Source organism: Phascolarctos cinereus, unplaced genomic scaffold (genome assembly GCF_003287225.1).
Source record: "Phascolarctos cinereus isolate Bilbo 61053 unplaced genomic scaffold, phaCin_HiC Scaffold_726;HRSCAF=1367, whole genome shotgun sequence".
Lineage (NCBI taxonomy): Eukaryota > Metazoa > Chordata > Mammalia > Diprotodontia > Phascolarctidae > Phascolarctos > Phascolarctos cinereus.
In genome coordinates this window covers 424,152,903-424,176,125 of record NW_027556098.1, presented here as the reverse complement: position 1 = coordinate 424,176,125, position 23,223 = coordinate 424,152,903, and the positions used below count along the sequence as shown (strand labels likewise).

Below are 23,223 nucleotides of genomic sequence, written 5' to 3'. Positions count from 1 at the left end.
GGTACTAATCTGTGTGCCAGCTCAGTGGCAGTCTGCCCACAAACCAGGGTTGGAAGGACACCAGAGATCCAATCCCATCCAAACCGCTCCCCAGGCCCAGCCAGAGCCCTTTACAACAGACCTGACCAATGGTCATTCAAGTTGTGAGGGAAGACCTGCCTTGGGGGGTCTCCAGAGGCATCCCATCTCACTCGCAGCTAAGCCTATCAGGAACTCTGTCCCTTCATACAAAGACTTTCCCTAATCCATACTTCCCTTTCTCATCCTGGCTGCACTGACTTTGTTTGTGTTCATTGTTGTTGGCTCCCTCAGTCGTGTCCAACTCTTCATGACCACGTGAATCATCTGTCCGTGGGTTTTCTTGGTAGACGCTCTGAAGTGGTTGGCCATTTCCATCTCCAGTGGATCACTTTTTGTCAGAGCTCTCCACTATGACCTGTCTGTCCTGCGTAGTTTCTTCATTTCTGTAAACCTTTTTAATTTTGTGTAGTCAAAACTGTCCCTCTCTTCTTTTATGACCTCTTCTACCCTGTCTTTGATTAAGAATTATGTTCCATTAATTGGGAAAGGCATTTGACTTCATTTTCCTCTAATTTTTCTGTATGATATGAATTGTTTTAGGTAATGTATCCATTCAGAATGTATCGTGGTACAAGGCCTAAGTGTTACTCCAAGTTTACTTTTTGCGAAAGTGATTTCTGGTTTCTTAAAAGTTCCTGTTAAAGAGAAAGTTCTTCCATAAGCAGTTTACGTTCCTGGGTGTTTTGCACACTTGGTTAGTGAATCAGTGCTATTGTTCCAAGTCTGCAGGATTCCTTCATTAAAATGAAGAGAATACATCCAATTCTTCTACTCACTTTAATTTCTATATTTGGCAGCAAATGTACGTGATATGTTTTCAGTCAATAAGTGATTGTTTTCAGTCAATGAGTGCCCATGGTAGGGAAGTGGAAAAGAAAGAACCCATGAACAAAACGCATATATCTGAATCAGATCCAGCCAGCTGAAGCCTCAAGAAGAGGAGTCCAGTAGACTGGGATGCTGCAAAGCTCCAAATCTACAGCAAGTTTGTTCATGGAGATTGGGGTCAGGTTCCTAGAGCTCCAAAGATGGCTTCTCACTTTCATGCTTTTTATAGGAAAGGGTGCCTCTGCAATTCACATAATTGGTTTCCCTACGTTGCTTAAGAGTTCTATGGCAATGACTGTAGAGGAGCAAAGTTATCTGTCTCCTGCACTCCTGAAACCATAGTTTAAAGTTCTTGAGAGTACACAATTGATTACAAGAGATAAGGGGCATAGGACTGAAACGTTTGTTTTCTCCTATCCCTACTCAAGGTGTGTCAACAAAGGATGCTAATATCTCACTTGTAATCTCTGGTGGGGGCAGCATCTTGGACTCAGGTAGACACAGCTCTCAAGTCATAACATGGCGTAACAGGCGTGCAAATAAGTCCCTTGTATGGGCACAAGTGTCCCGGGGAATCTGTGCAATCTCAGAACGGCGTGGCCACTGCCACCAGATAGCTTTAGGACATTAGGACATCAAGCGAGAGAACAAGGGCCCTTTGCTAAAAGACGATCCTGAGATATTTACCTTGGGATTGTCTATGTGAATGCTTGCTACACGGTGCTAGACACAGCAGAAAAAATCTTCACAAGGACCTAATATTAGAGAGAGGGGTCTTAATTATTAATGCAGCTATGTATAAATGTGGGTACTCACGTATAACTAACAAGCAACATCAATGCATTTACATTAATAAAAGATCAATGTGATGTCAGGAGATTGAAGAGGTAACAAACCACTCAACTCCTGCTGGGAAAAAGGATGAATTGAGAAAGCAGAGACACATACATCTGAGGGCATGGCCAATCTGGGAACTGGTTTTGCTGGACTGTGCATGCTTACAATTAAGGCATTTTTATTTTTGTTTCACGGAGGAGCTGTAACAGAACAGATTATAAAAGCATGTACAATGAATGAATGAGTGAGGCAAGCAGAAAAACCAAAGGAAGGTATGTGCAATAATAAAAACCCTAAATAATAACCATATCTTTTTGCACACTGAGAAGAAAGTCACAGTACCCATATTACCCACATTATGGGTTGACTTGGCAGTCATAGCTCAACTGGTCCCACCAGCACCTTCTCACTAAACTGTTTTTGATTCCTACTTATCTAAGTCTGTTCCACTGATTTGCAATCAGCAACAATAGTTTTTGATGACTACTATTCTGCCATATAGTGTGAGGTCTAGAATGGCTATGTCTTCATGCCTACATTTTATCCCCCATCATTTCCTCTATGATTCTAGACCTTTTCCCCCTCCAAACTAAGGTCACTATTTTGTCTAGAGCTACAAAATAATTCTTCAGTGTGTTCACTGGTAGAACACCAACTGTGTAATTAAAGTATTATCATTTTTATCATAATGGGACAGCCCAACCATGAACTATTTTCTACTTACAAATGGACAATCCCTTAGATAACAGCTATCTGAGAGGAGGGCAGGAAATACGTTAGGAAATGAAGAAACAAAAGCTATCAATAATATTTTTTGAAAGGGAAGGGAAAAATCATTTACAGCTAAGTAAATATAAAATATATCCAGAGTTTTCCTACAAATAATTTTTAGCAATCTTGATTAAACAATTCATGACTCTAGGAGCAGTAAAAAGCATGCTTGTTTTTTACCATAGCCATGCCAGCATCAAATCCTTTCACTTTTAACAATCTTTGTCAAATCCATGGGGTTGAAGAGAATCTTGGACCTTTTAGATTCATAGAGAATGTTTTTTTGAATTCTGAATTTTTTTCATACGGTTGTGGATAATGTGTGTTTCCTTTCCTTGAATCTGCCTGTTCCCATATTTTGACAACTTGCCTATTGAAGAACGATTCCTGTTGTCATAAATTCATGTCAGCTCCCTATCAGTGTTGGATGTCAGACTTTTATGAGAAGTGTATGGAGAAGGGTAAAGCTCTATGGAGAAATGACTCATGTTGTGAAAATAAAAGGCATCAATAAAACTTATTATAAAACATAAATAAATTAATGGAGGAAGAAAGTGTTTAATGAACAAATGTATTTCCCAATTTGCTTTGATGTTTCTTGTGCCTGTGTTAGAAAACAACATACACCCATTTTGGGCTGAGGTTTCTTATGCATCTGAATGCCTGTAACTTGTCAGTGGGAGTTAAAAGTAAAAGGGATTTTTTAGATGATAGTCTGATTCTGAGGCACTGACTAGTACAACTCTTCTGCCACCTGGTGGCAACCAATGTAAACTGCATGGAGCTCAGGAGAAACAAAGGAAATTGTTATTTATCCCTCTCAAAACGCCACAAAATAACGTAATCAAGTCAGCAATCTTGCCCCTCCGGCATTAAACAGATTGGCAAGCTGGGAGGATGCTCCCATCATCACTGCAGTTCATTTGCAGCATGAGGTTTATGATATTAAATAAGGGATGAACCACATACCATGAAGATCTTCTCATGGTTACAGTATTCGTGACTTTTTCTTCTGCATGAATTCTCTGAGCCCTCCTTAATGTTCCATTAGTGCCTAAGACTTTCCTGCATTTTATTACACTTATGGAGTTTCTCACTGCACACTCTGGTGTTCAGTAAAGTGCCCTTTTTGGCTGAAGGCTTTTCCACATTAATTGCTTCTGTGTAGTTTCTCTCAAACAGGATAACCCAGCAAGCAAGAACCATATTTCAAGGGTTTCAAGCTTACCCTCCAGCATGAATTCTCATTTATTAATTCCGCATGGCAACGCTTTCCTACATTTATTATATTAACTAAGTTTCTCTTCTGTATGAATGCTTTTGTGTTTGCTAAGTAATGACTTATGGGTGAAGTTTTTCCCACATTCATTGCACTCAAAGGGTTTCTCTCCAGTATGAGTTCTCCGATGTGAAACCAGTGATGACTTCTGATTGAAGTTTTTTCCACATTCATTACATTCAAAGGGTTTTTCTCTCTTATGAATCTTTTGATGTGAAATAAGTGAGGACCTGGGACTAAATTTTTTCCCACATTCATTACACTCATAGGGTTTCTCTCCAGTATGAATTCTCTGATGCACAGTAAGGTGAGATTTGTTGTGGAAAGCTTTCCCACATTCAGTACATTCATAGGGTTTCTCTCCAGTATGAATTCTCAAATGGAAAACGAATGATTTTCTATGGCTAAAGCTTTTCCCACATTCACTACACTCATAGGGTTTCTCTCCAGTGTGAATTCTCTGGTGTACAGTAAGCTGAGATCTGTTGTGGAAAGCTTTTCCACATTCATTACACCCAAAAGGTTCTCGCCAGTATGAGTTCTTTGATGTACAACAAGCTGAGATTTGTGGTAGAAGGCTTTTTCACATTCATTACACTTAAAGGGTTTATCTCCAGTGTGAATTCTCTCGTGTTTATTAAGTTGGCTCTTCCACATAAAGGCTTTCCCACATTCACTACACTCAAAGGGTTTCTCTCTGGTATGAATTCTCTGATGGAGAGTAAGGCAAGACTTGTAATGGAAGGCTTTCCTGCATTCACTGCATTCAAAGATCTTCTTCCCAGTGTGAATTTTCTGATGTAAAATAAGTGAAGACTTCAGGCTGAAGTTTTTCCCACATTCACCACACTCGAAGGGCTTCTCTCCAGTGTGCATTCTTTGATGCAGCATAAGGTAAGATTCATCACGGAAAGCTCTTCCACATTCATTACATTCAAACGGTTTCTCTCTAGTATGAATTCTCTGATGCCTTTTAAGACAAACCTTCTCACTGAAGGCTTTTCCACATTCCTTACATTCAAAGGGTTTCTCTCCAGTATGAATTCTCTGATGTGCATTGAGTTTACACCTCCACTTAAAGGCTTTGCCACATTCATTACAATAAAAGGGCTCCTTTGCAAAGTGAACTCCCTGATGTAGAGTAAAAATTTTCTCACATCCATTAGAAAGATGGTGTTTCTTTTGAGCATAAACTCTCTTACAGTCATTAGGGCTTCTCAATTGACAAAAGGCTTTCTGACATTCTTTAATCTTACAGGGTTTCTCACCTGCAAGAATTCTCTCATGATAAATAAGGAGGGCATGCTGGCTGAAGGCTTTCTCACATTCATTCCACTTATTGGGTTTCTCTCTAGTATGAATTCCTTGCTGTAAAAGAAGGCAAACTCATTATTAAAGGCTTTCTCACAAATATCACCTGGGCCATCTCCATTCGTCCTCATTGACATCTGGCCACTGGCCTCCAGATGGCTTTGGAGGAGAAAGTGAGGCTGGTGACTTTACACAGCCCTCCCTCACTCACATCCAATTCAATTACAAGTCATCATCTCCCTGATGTCATGGTCCTCTTTAAGAGCAAAAGAAAACCAATTTATCACATTCAAAGGGTGTTTCTTTGGTATGAATTTTCTAGTGGGCAGAAGTTAAAAGTTTTGGCTGAAAGTTTCCCAAAATTCATTAAAAGGGTTTCTCTCCAATGTGAGCTCTTTGATGGACATTAAGCCTTCCCTACTGACTACAGTCCAGTTTCTATATTCACTAACACATTTAGTGTTTTCTCCAATTTACATTCACTGATAATAATGGCCAGCATTTATATAGCACTTTAAGGTTTGCAAAGCTCTTTACAAACATTATTTCATTTTATCCTCACCACAACCTTGGGAGATAAGCACTATTATTATCCCCATTTGAGAGATAAGGAACTGAGATAAAGGTTCATCAGTGTATGAGGCTGAATTTGAACCTAAACTCTTCCTAACTCAAGGGTCCCGAGCTCCATCCACTGCACCACCATGCTGCCAGGAAGGAAGGGACGGATGCTCTTTTACTGAAGAGTTTCTCACATTCATTACGGTCTTGCACCTATTCTCTAGTATATAAGTGTGACACTGCATTCTGAGGAGTGTCTCAAGGCATTCCTCCATTACTGCCCCAGCACATGGTATTCTATTACCTCTAGGTAGGTCTTATCACTGGGGGATGTTCTCCTCAAATACACACTTTGATGGAGATGTACTCTTGTGGGGACTCTGTCTTGTGAAACTTCTTCCAAAGGTATCCTAATCAGAGGCACTCGCCTTAGGGATCCTGCTGCTGGGAAGGAATACAGCTTGCCCAGCCCACCCCCTCAGTTCCCTGTTTCTTCTCTACACTGACAGCACATTGCCCAGCTTCTCCTGTACAGGCGTCCCAGACACCAACCTTCTGCATTCTTTTCCTGGCTGATGCTCTCATCACAATGTCCTTGGTTTCACATCTTTCCTCATGAAATGAACCTGAAAAAACAAAGTCAATAGTCACTGCCGTCTGTGTTAGGAAAAAGAAAACTACTTTACATTCAGTTGGAGATACTGTTCTTCCCATCAAGAATGAAGACCGACATGCCAAAGGAAGAACGCACTGAAGACCGCTGTGGAGGCGGGAACACAGTCCTGATGCCCAGGGCTGAGTGAATTACATTCAGCCACACTGACGGCACTCATAAGATGCACTGGTGAGATTTTAGGGACTGCTTTTTTCCCTTTCCCTTTTATTTTTTTGTCATAAAGGATGGATCTCTGCATGGGGGGTGGAGGAGGGATATAGTAGGAAATGAAGGTCATTTGAAAATAAAAGCTATCAATGCAAAATCTTTTCTTACAGCCATCAGGAGCTAGCACGTTGGCACAGCATAGGAAGCCTTATACGTAGGAGTCAAGAACACCTGAACTCACTTACTGGCTACACGACTGAGCACACCATTTCACCTCTCTGTGCCTCAGTTTCCTCATCTATAAAATGAGGAGACTGGACTGGATGACTTCCACGGGCCCTCCAGGTCCACATCTATGATGCCATGAGCAACCATCAGGGCCCAGCACAGCCCCTGGCACCACACCACGGGAGAGAGAGCTCCTTCTCCTGGGAGCCGGCCATTCGAACCTGAGGAATGCAAGGTCAGGGACCACTTCCCAGCACCCGCCGTACTGCCTCTTTCACGTCCCCCTAATGATACCATCTTCTAGACCACAGGTCTCAATTTTTTCTACAAGAATAAAAGGGGAGACTTTTATTAAATGCTTTGCTAAAATGCAAAGGTGAGTTCTATCTATAGCACTTTTCTGCTCTGTAAGGAGAGCAACCATGCCAAAGAAAGGAAATAAGGTTAGGCCAACATGACCTTTTACATAACATTTCTATTGATCTTTCCCTGAAATCACCTCGTTTCTGAGTCCATCCTTCCACCTCTCCTACCCAGGGAGCCATCTCTTGTAACAAGAATTACAAGGAAAAAAAGGGGAAAGAAAGTAGGTCAGCAAAGCCAAGAACCCACCAGCCCACCAGTGGATTGTGGGGCCTGGTCTTGATGAAGAACGCCGGCTCTTGGGGATCACCCCTTTCTTTTCCGGACATTCATTCATCAACTCTTTGATGTCCCTGATGCCCATCTCCCACCCACTTTTCACTCACTCACCTGGGTAAGGGTCTCTTGGGACCTCTCCCTCGAGCATCCATGGAGCTTCTCCTCTCTCCAAGCAGGAGATCACCTCTGGTTTCAAACCTGGAAGGCCTGATCATGGACAGAGATATGAAGTTTTGAGGACAGAAAACCATCCAGAATCCTCCCTTGGTCCCCTTCTCTCCAGGGAAAAGAAACCATGCGGGGAAGGTCCAGAGGCCAGGACTCAACCCCTCTTTGGGGATGAAACCCAGACTTGATTGGGACCCAGAGACCACTGATTTACTGGGCCCCTCCCTGCCTAGAGGAGAGGATCTTCTCATGTCTTCAGGCCACATGGGCCCTGCGACTGAGCAAGAACCTCTGACCTGGGGAGACAGACAGTTGGGAAGCTGGAGCCTCAAGGCCATTATGCACAGGGGCAGCATGCCCACCCACAAAAACCAAGTCCTTTCCCCTGGGCACAGAGGGCAAAAACAGCTTCCAGGACCTTCCCCTAGGGGATGTGCCGGACCCCATCTCTGCAGAGAAATGCCAGTTCAGGTGTGCCACCTGCCGGGGTCTGCCGAGTCAGAAGCAGGGATCCCCCGTGATCAGAGCCCGGCTCCAAGGACAGGGGGCATCCTTACCCAGGGAGGTGAGGTTCTCAAAGGTCTCCAGCATCACCTCCCTGTACAGGGCCCGCTGGGCGGGGCCCAGGTGGCTCCACTCCTCTTGGGTGAAGTCCACAGACACATCCTCAAATGTCACCGATTCCTGAAACATCAGACACGTCACTTCTTACCCAAGGACCTTCTCACAGTTCTTAGGGGGAGATACGGAGTTGACAAAAGGAAATGTGGAGACAGCTTTTTACAGAAGTGAGTTTTAAGCATTTCATGGTAAGTATTGATTGAGTCCCTATAAATACCACATGTCTCATTTTGTACTAGACTCAAAGAAATAGAAATGGTTCTTCAATGTTCAATTTAATCTGGAAAAATCATCTCCCAAAGTGGTGTCCTAGCAAATCATGCCCTTTACTCTCAAAGAACCAAATCAATCAGTCAGAACCACTGGCTTCTACCTTCTAGTTAGGTACATGATGCTAACATCAGCAATCATACTAAATGTATTAATTCCTTATTAGCTACACTGAAGTAATCATTGTTCCTTTCTAATCACCCTGTTCTCAGAATATTTGGTTTTAAAATTTTTTTTAAAAACCAGCACTCCCCAGTAGTATACTATAATGTGCCTCCTCTTCTCCAGACAATAAGATCACCCTGCTCTGACCAGACACTGTTCTCTTTGTACTACATGGGAGTAGAATAAAATTCTCCCCTATTTGTTTGAACAAATATTTGCTAAAACCTACTGTGTGCATACACTGTTTTAGGAGCTGAATGAAATGCAACATTGCAGAAAACACAGCCCTTGCTTTCAAGCAGCGTGTGCTTGGGGGTGTAGGGGCATGCCAAACAGAGAAGCAACTGTAATACACAATCACTGGTCCGACAAAAGTATAAAGTCTGTGCTTAAAGTGGTCCACATGCAAAGCCAGGAACACAATGCACAGAGTGACTTTTGTTGTTGACATCCAGGCATTTCAGTCACATCTGACTCTTTGTAACCTCATCTGGGGTTTTCTTGGCAAGATACTGGAGGGGTTTGCCATTTCCTTCCCTAGCTCACTTTATAGATGAAGAAACTAAGGCAAATAGGGTGAAGTGACTTGCCCAGGGTCACACAGCTTATTCAGTGTCTGAGGTCAGATCTGAGTTCAGGTCCTCCTGACTCCAGGCCCGGGGCTCTACCCACTGCCCCACACAATGACTACAACAGTGTAACTAGAAAGGACAAAAACCAAACCTGACTGCTGCATAATTACAACGAACACCACATCCGGCATTCCTCGGCCCTTTCTGAAGCTACACTGGCTCTCAGGTGGCTGACCATCTTCCAGGTGGAGGACCAACCTATTATGGAGGACTCTGCATAAGAGAGCCCCGCCCCCCTCCCCCCAGCCCCCGCCGTGATTGTCACAGGACAATCTATTTCCTTTACCTTTACAGAGATGGACAATGGAGGCGTCCTTGAACGCCTAGGGGATGACCTCCTCTTGCCATTCAACCTAGAACATTTCAGTCAGCTTCTGTATGGGCAGCGGACCTCCACCTTGTAAATCTCAGCTGGAATAGACTCAGCCCTGGGTGCTTTGCCACATGAGAGGAGCCTGATGGCATTCCAAACCTCTTCAGGTGGAAACTTGGTTGGAGAGGGAGCGACTTCAACCTGAGGTCAATGGTCAGTGGCGTCAGCACTGATTGATGATGGTCTGTTGAAGACACTCTGGAAGTGTTCAGCCTGTCTCTCCAGAATCACGTCCTTATCACTAACCAATGTGGCTCCCACCAGCACTGAGTAGCTGAGATGCACCATAGGTCTTTGGCTCACAAACAGCCTTTGGGGCATCCTAAAAGCACTTTGGATTGTTACTATCAGAATAAAACTGAATCTCACCTGCCTTCTCACCGAGCCAAGAATCCTGCATCTCTCTAAGCTTTGCTTGCACTTTACTTTTGATGGCATTAAACACTGCCTTCTTAGAGCTGGACAAACTATCCTGCTGGTAAACCCTGCGAAGTTCTCATTTTTCATTTAGCAGCTTCTGAATTTCCCCATCATTTTCATCAAACCAATCTTGGTGTTTGCAAGTGCTGTGGTCCAGATGAGCAAATGCAGGGCTGTATCCCAAGTCTCTGAAAGCTGCCCACTCCTCTTCTGCTCCACCGTGGCTCAGCTTTCCCTCCGAGTTAGCAACAAACCATCCCCTCTCAGGGAAGCACTCTAATCTGCTGGCATTAATTCTTCTGGTAGTCCTTTTGCCTCGGGGCCACCCATTTTGTTGAATTCAAATATTTAGCTTGAAGAGGATAAGTCAACGATCAGCCCAGCGCTCTGCACCACACATCACTCTCACATCCTCCCTATCTCTTCTCCTTACAATCACATCGTCTATTAAATGCCAGTGTTCACTGCGAGGGGGCATCCATGAAGTTTTATCGCATTTAGATAAATGGAAGACAGTCTTGGTGATGAGAAGGTCACGAGACGCACACGTCTCCAGTAGCAAGTGACCACTGACTGCTGTTGCTGTTTCCAACTCCATTCCTCCCAAGGACTCCCTGCCATGTCTGATAGTCTGTGCCTACTCTGTCATTAAGGTCACCCAGAATTACAAGCTTGTCCTCTTGGCACATGGATGGTGAGGGTCTCCAGGTCTTCATAAAATTTTTCTTTGACCTCATCAGGGTTCGTCATGGTGAGAACACAGGCACTGATGGTGGTGGCGTGACATTTTCCTGCAAGTGGTAATTGTACTGTCATGAAACTCTCTTTCACTCCTTTGGTAGGCATACAAGCTTGTTGACTAGATTAGTTCTGATTGCAAAACCTACACCAGCTTCATGGCACTGACCTTCACTGAAGCCACTCCAGAAAAAGTGTTTCTAGCTCCAACTTCAGTAAGGTGGCCTTCATTTCCAGCCTTGTTTCACTCAGGGCTTTTATTTGGATGCGATCCTGCTGAGTCCTCTTGCAACAAGAGCTGCTTGTCTTTCAGGTCTACTAGATTTCGTGTTGTCCATAAGCATGCACATATTCCATGTACTGACAGTGAGTGGAATCATCTTTGCAGAAATCTTTGTACATTTTTTTGTTTGTTTTGACTGCAGGATGAGATCCCCTCCTCTCTCAGTAAGCAGGCCAGGGTTGGATGAAGCAGACAATTTTGAGGGTACCTTTTCTAGCCCCTTCCTCACACCAGGAGGTGAGCAGTGTAGTCCTTCAAAGGCTGCTCAGACACCCAGGGGGCTGCCGAATCCCACTGCTGCTTCAGTCCACTAACTGGGATGGCTGTCTTTTGATTCACACACAAATTGGATTTAAGTGAGGCAGAGTTGCATGAAGGCTTCGGCCTCACTCGAATCCAGAGCTGTCACGGGACAGAGCCAGGATGACTCGCGATGGCTTGGGATGCAGTGGACGGCCTGGACATCTTCAACGTCTCACCAAGCTCTAAGCATCCCACAGCGCCTGCTTCAGCCGCCTTCATGGCCACTGGGACAAACTGTTTTCATCTGTCGATTCCATTAGGGGACATCATCACGTGCTTGGGGTAGACATCTCCCCAACTCACCAAAGGGTCTGAGACCCCTTGGTTACCCTTGACCTAGTTTGACCCATCTGCTGAGACAGTTTTACTGGGGTGTGGACGCTGCATGTGCTACAGCTTCTCAGAGCCACAGGTGAAGAGTTGGGTGCACACCAAAGGTGGAAAGCAGCCCTCACACCAGAGGTACTAGTCTTTCCTGAACACACCCTACATCCCCAAAATGCAGCACATGAGGAATCATCCATCACCTCTCTCTGCCCCTGGCCCACTGATACACTGATCAACAAAAAATCAGAACCCCGTGGAGACTAAGCCTGAGCCATTCCTCAGCACAGGCTCCTTGGGGGGGGGGGTCGTCTCTGGGCCTGCCTCTTTGTGCCCCTCACACAAAGTGAATGCGCTGCAGGCAGGGCAGCGACAGGAGCATGTCTTGGGTGGTGGACAGAAGACAGTAGATGATGCCCTAATACAAGTTATACACACCTGCTTCTCCCACCTTCCTTCCTGTTACTCTGACACTCTGTATCAAACTTACCACCCATGGGGCCCAGGGCTGGGGAAGGCTGGGGGTGGTGAGGATGACTGTGCTTTGTCCTGAGCATGTGTCATCTCTCCCCTCTAACAATGGACCCCAGGAGAAACCTGGCTACCCCCGTGCAGGAAAGCCTCATCCTCACATTACCACAAGCTCAGGAAGCATGTGTAGTCAGCTCTCTCTGCCTCTCCACACAACTGTCAAACCACCGACCCTCCATCTCTTTGTACTCTCCTTCAAACCAACCCAATTCACATTTATTAAACACCTGCTATGTGCCAGACACTGTGCTATGGGCTAGGAACATAACCAATAAAAAAGACAGTCCCTGCCCTCAAGAAGCTTACAATCTAAAGGGGAAGACAATACACAAAAAGAACTAGGAGGTGGGGATAGGGGAGTGAGGGGGGGAAGGGGACGCCAGGGGACATCTGTCACAGCAGCCTTTTATTCCGTGGAGTTGAAACCAGATGGAGCGGCAGATGCAAAGTGGAGTGAACAGAGTCAAGTTTCTGCCTAATAGAATTAAGGGGGGCTCTGGGAGGAGTTGGGGCTCCAGCCTCCAGTGCAAGGCGAGGACAGTCCTGGGGTGGTGGAGTCAGCCAAGGTTTGACTTGGTACCCTGGTGAGGAGATTCAAAGCGATGAGCGTGTCCCAGAGGGACCTGCTTCATTCTACAACCAAGCCAACCACTAAGTGCAGGAAACCTCCTGAAATACTGGCCTCTCCACACGGTCCCCTCGACCCACAAGGAATCCTTTTTCTCCTTCCCAGGATCTCTGATGGTGATTCTAGACATGGACATTTTATTTCCCAATCATGCTCCTGCTGTCCCCCTCATGGCCTTCAACACCAGTGCTGATGACCCATCTGACTACAATGTCCTCACTCCCCTTGTTGATACCTTCACACATCAGACTCTCATAACTGAAGAAACCTCAAGGCTCTTCTGTTCCAACCAGTGCCGAAACAGGAATCCTATTTAAAGTCCCTTCATCCGCTCTTCTGTTCAAAGACCTGGCGTGAAGGCGATCTGAGTCTTTGCTTCTCCAACCCAAACAGCCCCAGTGTTTTCAACTCATTCTCCTACGACTTAGCCCCAGGGCCCTTGACCGTCCTGACTGTCCTCCTCTGGACACTCTCGAGCTTCTCCATGGGATGTGTGGGGTGTTCAGGAGGACGACCACCTCTGGTGGGAGGTCTGCTGAGCCCTTTCAGACCTGCTCATCCACCTTTGGTGTCCACCTGATTCACCGAACTGTCACCTGTGGCTCTAAGAAGCTGGAGCACATGCAGCGGCCTGTTAAAACCATCTCAGCAGATGGGATAAACCAGGCTGAATGTAACAGACAAGCCTCAAACTCGTTGGTGACTTAGGGGACGTCTACCCCAAGCACGCGAAGACATCCGCCGGTGGAATGGGTGGATGAGAACAGTTTGTTCCAATGGCCAGGAAGGCGGCTGGAGCAGACGCCGCGGCGAGCTCAGAGCTTGGTCAGACATCGAAGATGCTAAGGTCAGCCCCTGCATCCTGAGCCGGCACCAGTCACCTCGACTTTTGTCTTGCTACTTCCTGGACTTCAATAACTCAGGAAAAGTGAGCGAGGCTGATGGCTCTGTGCAACTCTGCCTCACTTAAATCCAATCCATGGGCAAGGCAACACACAACCCGTCATTCATCCTTCAAAAACAAAAGACAAAATAACAGCAGCAGCTTATCCACGTGGTCCTTAAACCCAGAGCCCCACAACCGAACACGACGCTCAGCTGGGCTCTGACGACGGACAGGACCCGCAGTAGGACTATCACCTCTCTGTTCTCGGAAATGCTTCCTCTCCTCTCCTCACACAACTCCAGATTCTATCAGCTTTTTTGGGTTCTGCATCCCATGGCTGACTACTATGGAGCTTGAGGTCCACTAAAACCTCCAGATCTCTTCCAGAAATGCTGCATGACCATGCCTCCTTTGCACATAGTAGGTGCTTAGTGGCATTTCTGTGTCTAAGTAAAAGATGTTACATTTAACTCTAATCAAATCCGTCTCACTAGAGTCAGCCCAATGCTTTAGCCTACCAAGATACTTTTGTTTTCTGACCCTGCCATCCCTCCCAGCTTGGTACCATCTGCCAGTGAGATGGGCAGGCCACGTCACTGATAACAGCATGAAACAACCTAGGGCCAAGCACAGATCCCTGGGGCACTCCACTAGAGACCCCCTGCCACAATGTGCTGCACCACTAACAGCAGCTATACTTTGTGTCCAGACATCCACTGTCACCATTGTCTGGTCCACATCTCTCCATTTTTATCAGACATTTGGCTAAAATCCAGGCAAACTCAAGGCCAGAATTCCTCTCACCTACTAATTCACACACATCAAAATGGGAATGAGGTTGGTCTCACACAAGCCGGCCTTGATGAGGCCACGCTGGCTCCCTATAACCATCACTTCTCTGAGGGCTCCTGGTTAACCCATCCAGAATTTGTTGAGGACTCAAAGCCAAGTTCATGGTCCTACAGCTGGCAGATTCTCTTCTTTTTATTTTTCTTTAATTGGGATATTTGCCCTTAGTTAGGGCTCCCATTTTCGAGGACCTTTCTAACATCACTGCCCCAGTAATGCCATCTGCAATCTTTTCAGTACTCAAGGAGGTGGTTCATCTTGGGCAGGTGACTGGAATTCAACACAGGCACTGAGCTCCTTCCAGTCAGTGAGAATCAGACTCGGAACAGAATTTCCCTTGTTGGTTCCGAGACCTTTGAAGGGTGAAATCATCATTAAAGCAAGTAAGTCAGGGGCAGCTAGGTGGCACAGTGGACAGAGCACTGGTCCTGAAGTCAGAAGGACCTGAGTTCAAATCCAGCCTTAGACCAAACACTTGATACTAGCTGTGCGACCCTGGGCAAGTCACTTAACCCCACTGCCTAGCCAAAAAACAAAAACAAAACCCTGAGCAAGGCAAGTAAGTCAAGGAGCAAATACCTGCTCTGCTTCTGGCACAGAAAACTGACACCACCTTCATCATTTGTGCCAGGCTAAGTCAGACCACTCCCATTGCCTCGACCACCATGTCCCCTCAGATATTGAGGGAAGCAGCCTAGGACCCTGAGCCCAAGCCCCTTGGGAATGGGAAAGGTTCCAGCCCAGTGTCATCAGCCATCGTCCTGGGAAGCAGCCTCTATGGAGACACGGCTCGAAGGTGCTACTGGAGACCCAGGAGAATTCTGCCGTCACAGACCCTGTCCTGCCCAATGGCTCAACACCAGAAGGTGAAGTGATTTTATTAGCAGAAATGTCATGAAATAAGAGACCTGAGCATCCACTTTGCTTCCTCCCCCCGAGACCTTTCCCTGGGACTAGGAGCTAAAACCTCCCTGAGTTGTTCCCCCCTTAGAGAGGGAGCCCCTCAATGGAAGGGACTGACTTCTCCATTGGTTTTACCAGTACAGTGCGTGGCACACAGTAAGCACTTCCTCAATGCTCCATCCATTTCACTCATTACTACCACATCATGTTTGTGTGCCAAACCTGTATCCTTTTCCCACACTCATCTATTTCCTCTTTCTGTCCAAGTGATCTGTAGTAAATCCCTTCTATTTCTCCCTCCTTCGACCTTCACCCAAATAATCTCCATTTTTCCTTCCCTCTTTTTCTTGAAATTCCTCATAAGCATGCCTTTTTACTGCATATTCTTGCACATTGTATATTGTACACTGAGCACTGATGCACAATAAACATTATACATTAATATACAATGCGACTCTACTCCTAACTCCTTTTACCTATCTCGTCTATTTTCAACAAATTATACCCATCCAGAGCAATAGAGCAGTCATGAGGTTTTCATTCCACCAATTCTCCACGACCCCTGTGGGGTCAAGTGGGTCACTTTGATTTAGGTTCTCCAATTCTTTTTACCTAGTGCCTAAACTTTGAGCTTTTGGGTATAGACATTGGAGGCCATGGGTTTTATTGCTGGCTCCTTCTTGGATTCTGTCTCCCATAAATTTCTGGATAGCTCAACTATCTTTCCTTCTTTGTCACCACTCTCCAGGGTGCTTAATTTGGAGGATACACATAGGCAGTCATATCTCTCTCTTATCCTTTTTTAAGTCATTTTGATTAGACTTGCAAATGCACTCATACAAGCCTGTTTAAGTGAATTTCATCTCTAAACAATATTTTTTCCTAGACAATAATCTGTTCTCTCTGTATTTTAAGGCATGGTCCAGGAATCCAAATCCCATTTTCCAGGCACCATTTTCTTAACCAGCTATTGACTTCCCAAATTAATTTTTCTCTTCCGCATTCATTGCCTTCAATGGTTGAAAGTAATGCAAATACAACCTATGTTCCTATGGTCTTGTTTCTTGACCATGATTTCCATAATCATGGACAAGACTTTTTAGCATCCTTCTGGCAGTGTCATTTATGCATACACGAATGGTTAACTGTCTTCCACGTTTCTAAATCTTGAAACATTATCTGTTATGTTCAGGATATAGTCATGGAAAGACAACAGACTTCTCTACTGTGTTTATCAGTATAATGGGTGCATAGGGTGTCCTGCCCATACTATAGGACCTCATGCTTATCACCTGGATCGTAAACACATTGCGCATTCTCTGGACTGGTTCATTCACTATAATCTGCTCTCACGCCAGCAGGTCTAGGTTTCCAGAGAACGACCACCATGTAGTGACACTCAAATACTCTCAAGATCCTAGGAGCAATGATGCTGTGGGGAAATACACTCCCCCCATTCACCACTTCAGCTCTCAAGTTCCCATCAATGCATTTCCATTTACACAAACCACCTATGCACCACTGACACTTTTAGATATTAAACATAACCCTTGACTTAATAATGCACAATTCATAACATCAAAGGTACTTATATTTTAATGCAGGTACATGAATATACATCACACTCCTCTTCAAAAGGGCATATAAACCATGATCTCACTGCCATTACTGTCTTTGAATTTGAGAGGGCCACTGATCTTTTATTATTAATGCTGACATTATTAATAAAATGATTAAATTACCTAGAAATTATCTCTCTCAAACTTTTCAAAGGCCACATTTTTTGCACATAAAATAATTGTCAGGATTGAATTTTTGTCCATTTCTTTCTTTAGTATTGATTTTTTTTCAGTTCTCTTTTTTTAGGTCCACACTTTGTCCCTACAATTAATTTTGCTGAAGTGACAATGAAAATGTTAAGAATGATGACAAAGCCAAACTGGAATACTGTGAATGGGACCATGGCTGGCCCCTGGGAAGAGACATAAGAATGTGCCCCTCTCCCCTTCTGGCAGAGACCGGGGGTGGAGGCAGGAGAAACTTCATAGAGCACAGGACAGTTCTGCTGGACTGGCTTTTCTTCTGTCTCATTCTTTGTTACAAGAGATAGCAATTTGCATAAGAGTAGGAGGGAAATGAAGGTGATTAAACAAAACAAAGCAAAAACAAAGAGAAAGATGTAGCTTCCAGACCCAGGGAAGGCACAGCTCTCTGTCCTCTGCCCTACTCAGGTCCCATCTAAAGGCCTGGTTTCAGACACCACAAATTGGGAAGGACTGCTGGACAACTCCCTCAGGTGGGTAAGGAGGATGAAGAAGGGCCTTGGGCCCATTCCACAGGAGAAAAAATAAAAGAAAGGGGGATGTGGAGCCTTGGGAATAGAAAACAAGTGGGTGGGGTGGGGGTGGCACGTGACAGGTGTCCCCAAGGATATGAGGGGCCATCATAAGGAATAAGGGCAACCTTGACATCTCAGAGGACAGTAACTGAAGCACAGGGATACGGAGAACAAGAGTCTACCAGTCGCAGGCCACGGACAGCCCCTGATCTGGACACCCGCCCTCCAGGCTCCTGGCATGACCAACACGGCTCTTGGTCCAGCCAGAAGGCAGCATGGACCCCAGCTGCATGATGATCTCTGCCACTCCATGGTGGTCCCTGTTCCAGGTTCCAGAGGTTCTGGAGCCTTCTGCCAAGATGGCACACTTGAAGGATGCCCCACTGGAGGGGAAAGCACTTTGTTCCCTCAAGTAGAGGCCATGAATATTGCTAACTGCCTGAAGAGACTCACTAACTCTAGCAGATGTCTGTCCTCATGGGGCCCTGCTCCTGGGCCTCAGTGACTCTCCCTGAACATGAAAGAGCATGCTTTCCACCAGACACCTGGGGCTACCATCTTTACAACCTCAGTGCTGACTTCATCGCTTAGCCTTGAATCTGTCAGTTTATATGAGGGAAGGATTCTGGCTAACACAACCCATGAAGTCAGTAGTAGCCTTCAGAATGGCCAGATCCTTCTGGGATAGAGTAACGGAGCCTTGGGTGCTGGACGGGGACCTGGGTGGGCAGACAAGACCAAGATCCAAGGAAATGTATCCATGCTCTGAGAAGGTGACCAGAGAGGAAGCAGAGCAGCCTAGGACTCACCTGGGGCCTGGCTGTCAGCAGCTCAGAGGTGATTTCTTCCTCCTCTTCCTCCTCCATGCTCCAGCTTGGGGGAAAGTCAACAGCTAGCGAATCTGGCAGGGGGACAAAGGGGAGTGATGAGGGAGACCAAGGATGGCTTAGAGCTCCCCAGGCCCCAGGGTGGAAGGCCCTGCCCAGCACTGCAATACCCAAGGAGCCCCTGGAGAGTGGAGGGAAAAGCCAAGGAAATGGAGTTATGAACCGCTGAGATGCCCAGTCTGTGCCTGGGGCCACAGCACACTCGTCTCTGGTCTCCCCTCATCCAGTCTTTCCTCTCAGCCCCTACTCCACACAAGCACCCTCCTGATAGTCCTGACCCCAACACTACTCAAACACCTTCACTGGCTCCCTACTGCCTCTAACCAAAAACAGAAAATCCTTAAGACCTCCAGAAAGACAATTTGGAATTATGCAAATAACATGGTTAATGTGGAAATGTGTTTTGCATCACTGCACATGTCTAATCCACAGCCAGTTGCTTGCCTTCTCAAGGACAGAATATGGAACTCAAAATTAAAAAAAAGAATTGACGATTTTGATTTGAGGAAAAAATTAAAGTTAAAAAAATTACATGTAGAATTATGCAAATAAAGTGACTAAAATGTTCCTATATTTTGATCCAGAGATAAATGACTAGGTGTTTAGCCTTACGAGGGCAATGACAAAAAGAAACGCCCCTATGCACCAAAACATTTATGTTCTTTTTGGCATGTGTAGTAGTAAAGAACTGGAAACAGCCTGGGAGGCCACTGAACAGAGAAAGGCTCAGTAACTCATGGCACAGCAATGAAATGGAATATTACCGTGCTCCTAGAAACCTGACCATACAAAGAAGCAGTGGAACACTTATGTGAATTGATATAGCGCGAAATCAGCACAGCCGGGAAAGCAAGACACACTAACTATGACATCGCCAACGGAGAGAACGGCAGCCACGGAACAATCCAAATGGAAAGTTCACTCAAAATTGCTGAGGCCAAGCTTGGCCCCAAAGAGGAACTCTGAGGAATGGGAGACCAGGGGTGTGGAATACTGTAGAGAACACCAGACTTTCTGGATGCCATCTGCTTTTGTGGACTCTTTTTAAAAGGTCATGATTATGAGGGATGGGTCAAAGGGAGGGGGGCATACATACAATGGGAATTGTAGGTGATATTTAAAAAATCAATAAAAAATGTACTCCAAAAAGAGAAATAAAGACCTCTGAATGAGGCTGACACCTACTTTTATAGATATTTCTGATAACTCCCTTTGCGAACTCTACTTCCCAGTCAAAGGCCCATGCTAGCTGATCTTGACATACAACTTCTACAACACCTCTTGCCCATTTCACCTCTGAAACATCCCTCGTCCATTTCACCCTCTTACATCATCTCTTGTCTATTTAACCTCTGAAACATCCCTGGTTCATTTCATCCCCTTACATCATCTTTTGTCCATTTTACTCTCCCCCCTTACATCACCTCCTGTCCATTTCACCCCTGCAACATCTCTCCAACAGCCCTCCTTCTCTCCTCTGACACCGCCCCCATACTGGTACAGGGCATCATCACCCCACACCTGGACTATGGCAATGGCTGCTGGTGGGCCTGCCTGACTCAAGTCTCTCCCCTCTCCAGTCCATCCTCCATTCACCGACCAAAGAGATTTAACTGAAGTGCAGGTCTGACCATATCACCCCCTACTCAATAAACTCCCATGGCTCACTATCACCTCCAGATATATAAAATCCTCTTCTTGGCATTCAAAGCCCTGCAAAACCTGGCCCCCTCCCATCTTTCCTGGTTGTTTCATGAATAAGACCCTCCTACTCTCTGCTCTGGGCATTTCTCAGGCCACCCCCATGCCTGGAACACTCTCCCCCTCCTCTGCTCTGACTCCTGACCCCCCTGGCTTTTCCTTCTTCACAGAGGCTGGTGCCTTCCTTCTGTTGTCTCCACCTTGTTCGTACTCAGTTGTTTACTTGACATCTCCCTTACCAGGCTGTGAGCTCCTCCAGGGCAGGGACTTTCACCTCTTTGTATGCCCAGCACTTACCATAATGTCCAGTAAACAGCAGGCACTTAATAAATGCTTACTGATAGAACGACTTTCTGAATTCACTAGACAAAGTTCTTTGCCTGCTATAAGACAACATCTAACCAGTGGACCCTGGAGACACAAATCACATAAAATAACATCATTGTTATTTCTATTTGGGGGCCCACAGTAGGGCTAGCTTCAAACTCCAGTGAGAAAGAGGAGGGTGTGGCTCAGGTGAGATTCCATGATACAAGTCTCAGCTCTCAACTGGAATCAGTAATAAGCTGGACTCCTGCCAGCTCCCCTGTCTCTGGAGACTAGCCCTTTGTGGCCATTCAGTTCAAAATACCTGCATTAAGTGCTTACTACATGCAAGTAACTGGTCTGGGCAGGAGGGATGCAGAGAAAACAATGAATCAGTCCAGGCTGGCAGAGGCCAAGAGAGGAGCACAGGTAAGTGAATACAAAGGCCTGGGCCCCACCCCAACCCCCTGCGACTGGGAATGGGGGGGGGGGGTAATTGTTGTACGGAGGCCTGGCCTCAGGAGCCTGGAAAACCTGGGTTCAAGCTGAGCCCTGACATGTGGTGGCTACCCACAAACCATTAGCCCAAGTCTTCCCCCACAGGCGAATCTGCAAGCCTGCACTGGCAGCTCAATGAAATCACAGGCCAGACCCCAAGCTAACAAAGGGGCTGGGTGGGGGGAGGCGGGGGTGTATAGCAGAAAGTTTGGTCCAAGTGGGGGGAGGGCACCCAAGGGAAGCCTTGGAAGAGATTCGGGAAGCTAAAGCAGAGCAATGAGGAAGGATGTCAAGGGATGGGGGAAGGAACAGCCTGTGCAAAGGTCCGGAGGCTGGAGACCACTCCAGAGTCTGGGGAGCACAGAATCGCCCCTGAACACAGGAGGAGCCAGGAGGCTGCAGTCTGATCACAGGGGCTGGTTCCAACACCAGGAAGGCTGACACAACCCTCTGGGCTAGGGACCACCTTCTGGGATGTCCTCAGGCAGGCCATTCCCCGCTAGGCCTCAGTTTCCTCATCTGTAAGGGAGGCTGCTGGGCTGGGCGTTTGCGGGGATCGCCTCCAGTTCTGGACCTGGCCCAGGCTCTCGGGGAGGTAACAGGGAGCTGCTGAAAGTTGTTGAACAGGGGCATGTGGCCGGGGTCCTGCGCTCCCTGCCCCGGAAACACCCCCATTCTGCCCCGGCCACGCTCACCCCCGAGAACACTCACCTCCCCTGGGCGATGCCACAATCTCACCTGGGCTCAGGCAGGGTGAGTACAGCACATGCGCACTCCCTCCTTCGGGGGCCTGGCAGATCGCACTGCAGAGCCTGCAGCAAAGCTTCCAAGGCTGGACCTATGAAAAGTGCGCCTGCGCACAGGGAGCCCGTGAACTCCCATCCCCAGGATGCACAGGGATACACAAGCCGGCCCCTCCAGGCCGCGCTCCGCACATGCGCACACCCTCCCTCGCGATGGTCTCTCCAACCCAACTCCTGTACTACCATTCCCAGAAAGCATCGGGACATAGGATGGTAGGGCATGAGGCTGAGGTACGCGAAGGGAATCCTGGGAAATGAAGTCTTATCTTTCTGTCTCTCCGTCCCTCTCAGTCTGTCTCTGTCTCTCTGTCTCTCTCTCTCTCTGTCTCTCTCGCTCTCTAAGCCTGTGAGGCACAACCTGGGTCCTTCCTCATTTCAGCACCAGAAGGCGAGCATAGCTTAACCCCCGCCCCTTTCTACACATGTATTATTTATATGTTTTTTTAACATTCTCTTCTTTTTAAATTTTGAGCTCCACATTCTCTCCCTCCCACCGCTCTCCCACCCACTGCGTAGGCAACCAATATTTCAAATAGAATTGTACAGCCAGGCAAAACATATTTCCAGATTAGCCACTTCCCAAAAAAGGAAGAAAGCGAGGAAATTACACTTGACTTTGCACTCAGAGTTCGTCAGTCCTCTCTCTGGAGGGGGGATCGCGTTTTTTGGTCATAAATCCTTCGGAATTGTCTTGGTGCACTACATTGCTCAGAGTAGCCCAGTCTTTCACAAAGCTGATCATCGTTACAATGTTGCTATTACTGGTACAATGTTCTCCTGGTTCTTTTCACTTCATTTTGCATGGGTTCATTTACGTCTTTGCCTTGTTATTTCTGAAATCACCACCCTGTCATATTCGAAAGCACGATAGTATTCCATCACATTCATATACCATCCCTTGTGCAGCCATTCTCCAATTGATGGGCATCCCCTCAATTTCCAATTCTTTGCCACCACACAAAGAGCTGCTATAAATATTTTTGTACATGTAAGTTCTTTTCCTTTTTCTTTAATCTCTTTGGGATACAGAACTAGTAATGGTATTGCTGGGTCAAAGGATATGCCAGAATGGTTGGATCAGTGAACTACTCCACCAACAGCTCGTTAGTGCACCTATTTTCCCTCATTCCCTCCACCATTTATCATTTCTGATAGGTGTGAGGTGGTAGGTACCTCAGATTTGTTTAAGTTGTCTTTCTCTAATCAATAGTGAGTTAGAGGGGTGTATGGGGTAT

At 46.2% G+C, this 23,223-nt stretch overlaps 1 protein-coding gene across 1 annotated transcript; it reads right to left on the bottom strand.

Moving 5' to 3' along the window:
• Nucleotides 1-1,907: 1,907 nt before the first annotated feature.
• Nucleotides 1,908-22,063, bottom strand: LOC110197902 (uncharacterized). Its single transcript, XM_078146414.1, is given in 7 exon segments — nucleotides 1,908-4,321; nucleotides 4,324-5,164; nucleotides 6,221-6,294; nucleotides 7,473-7,568; nucleotides 8,087-8,213; nucleotides 18,603-18,694; nucleotides 21,897-22,063. Coding segments are annotated over 6 exon segments (1,710 nt in total). The 5' UTR covers nucleotides 18,660-18,694; nucleotides 21,897-22,063; the 3' UTR covers nucleotides 1,908-3,806.
• Between the last annotated feature and the right edge of the window lie 1,160 nt (nucleotides 22,064-23,223).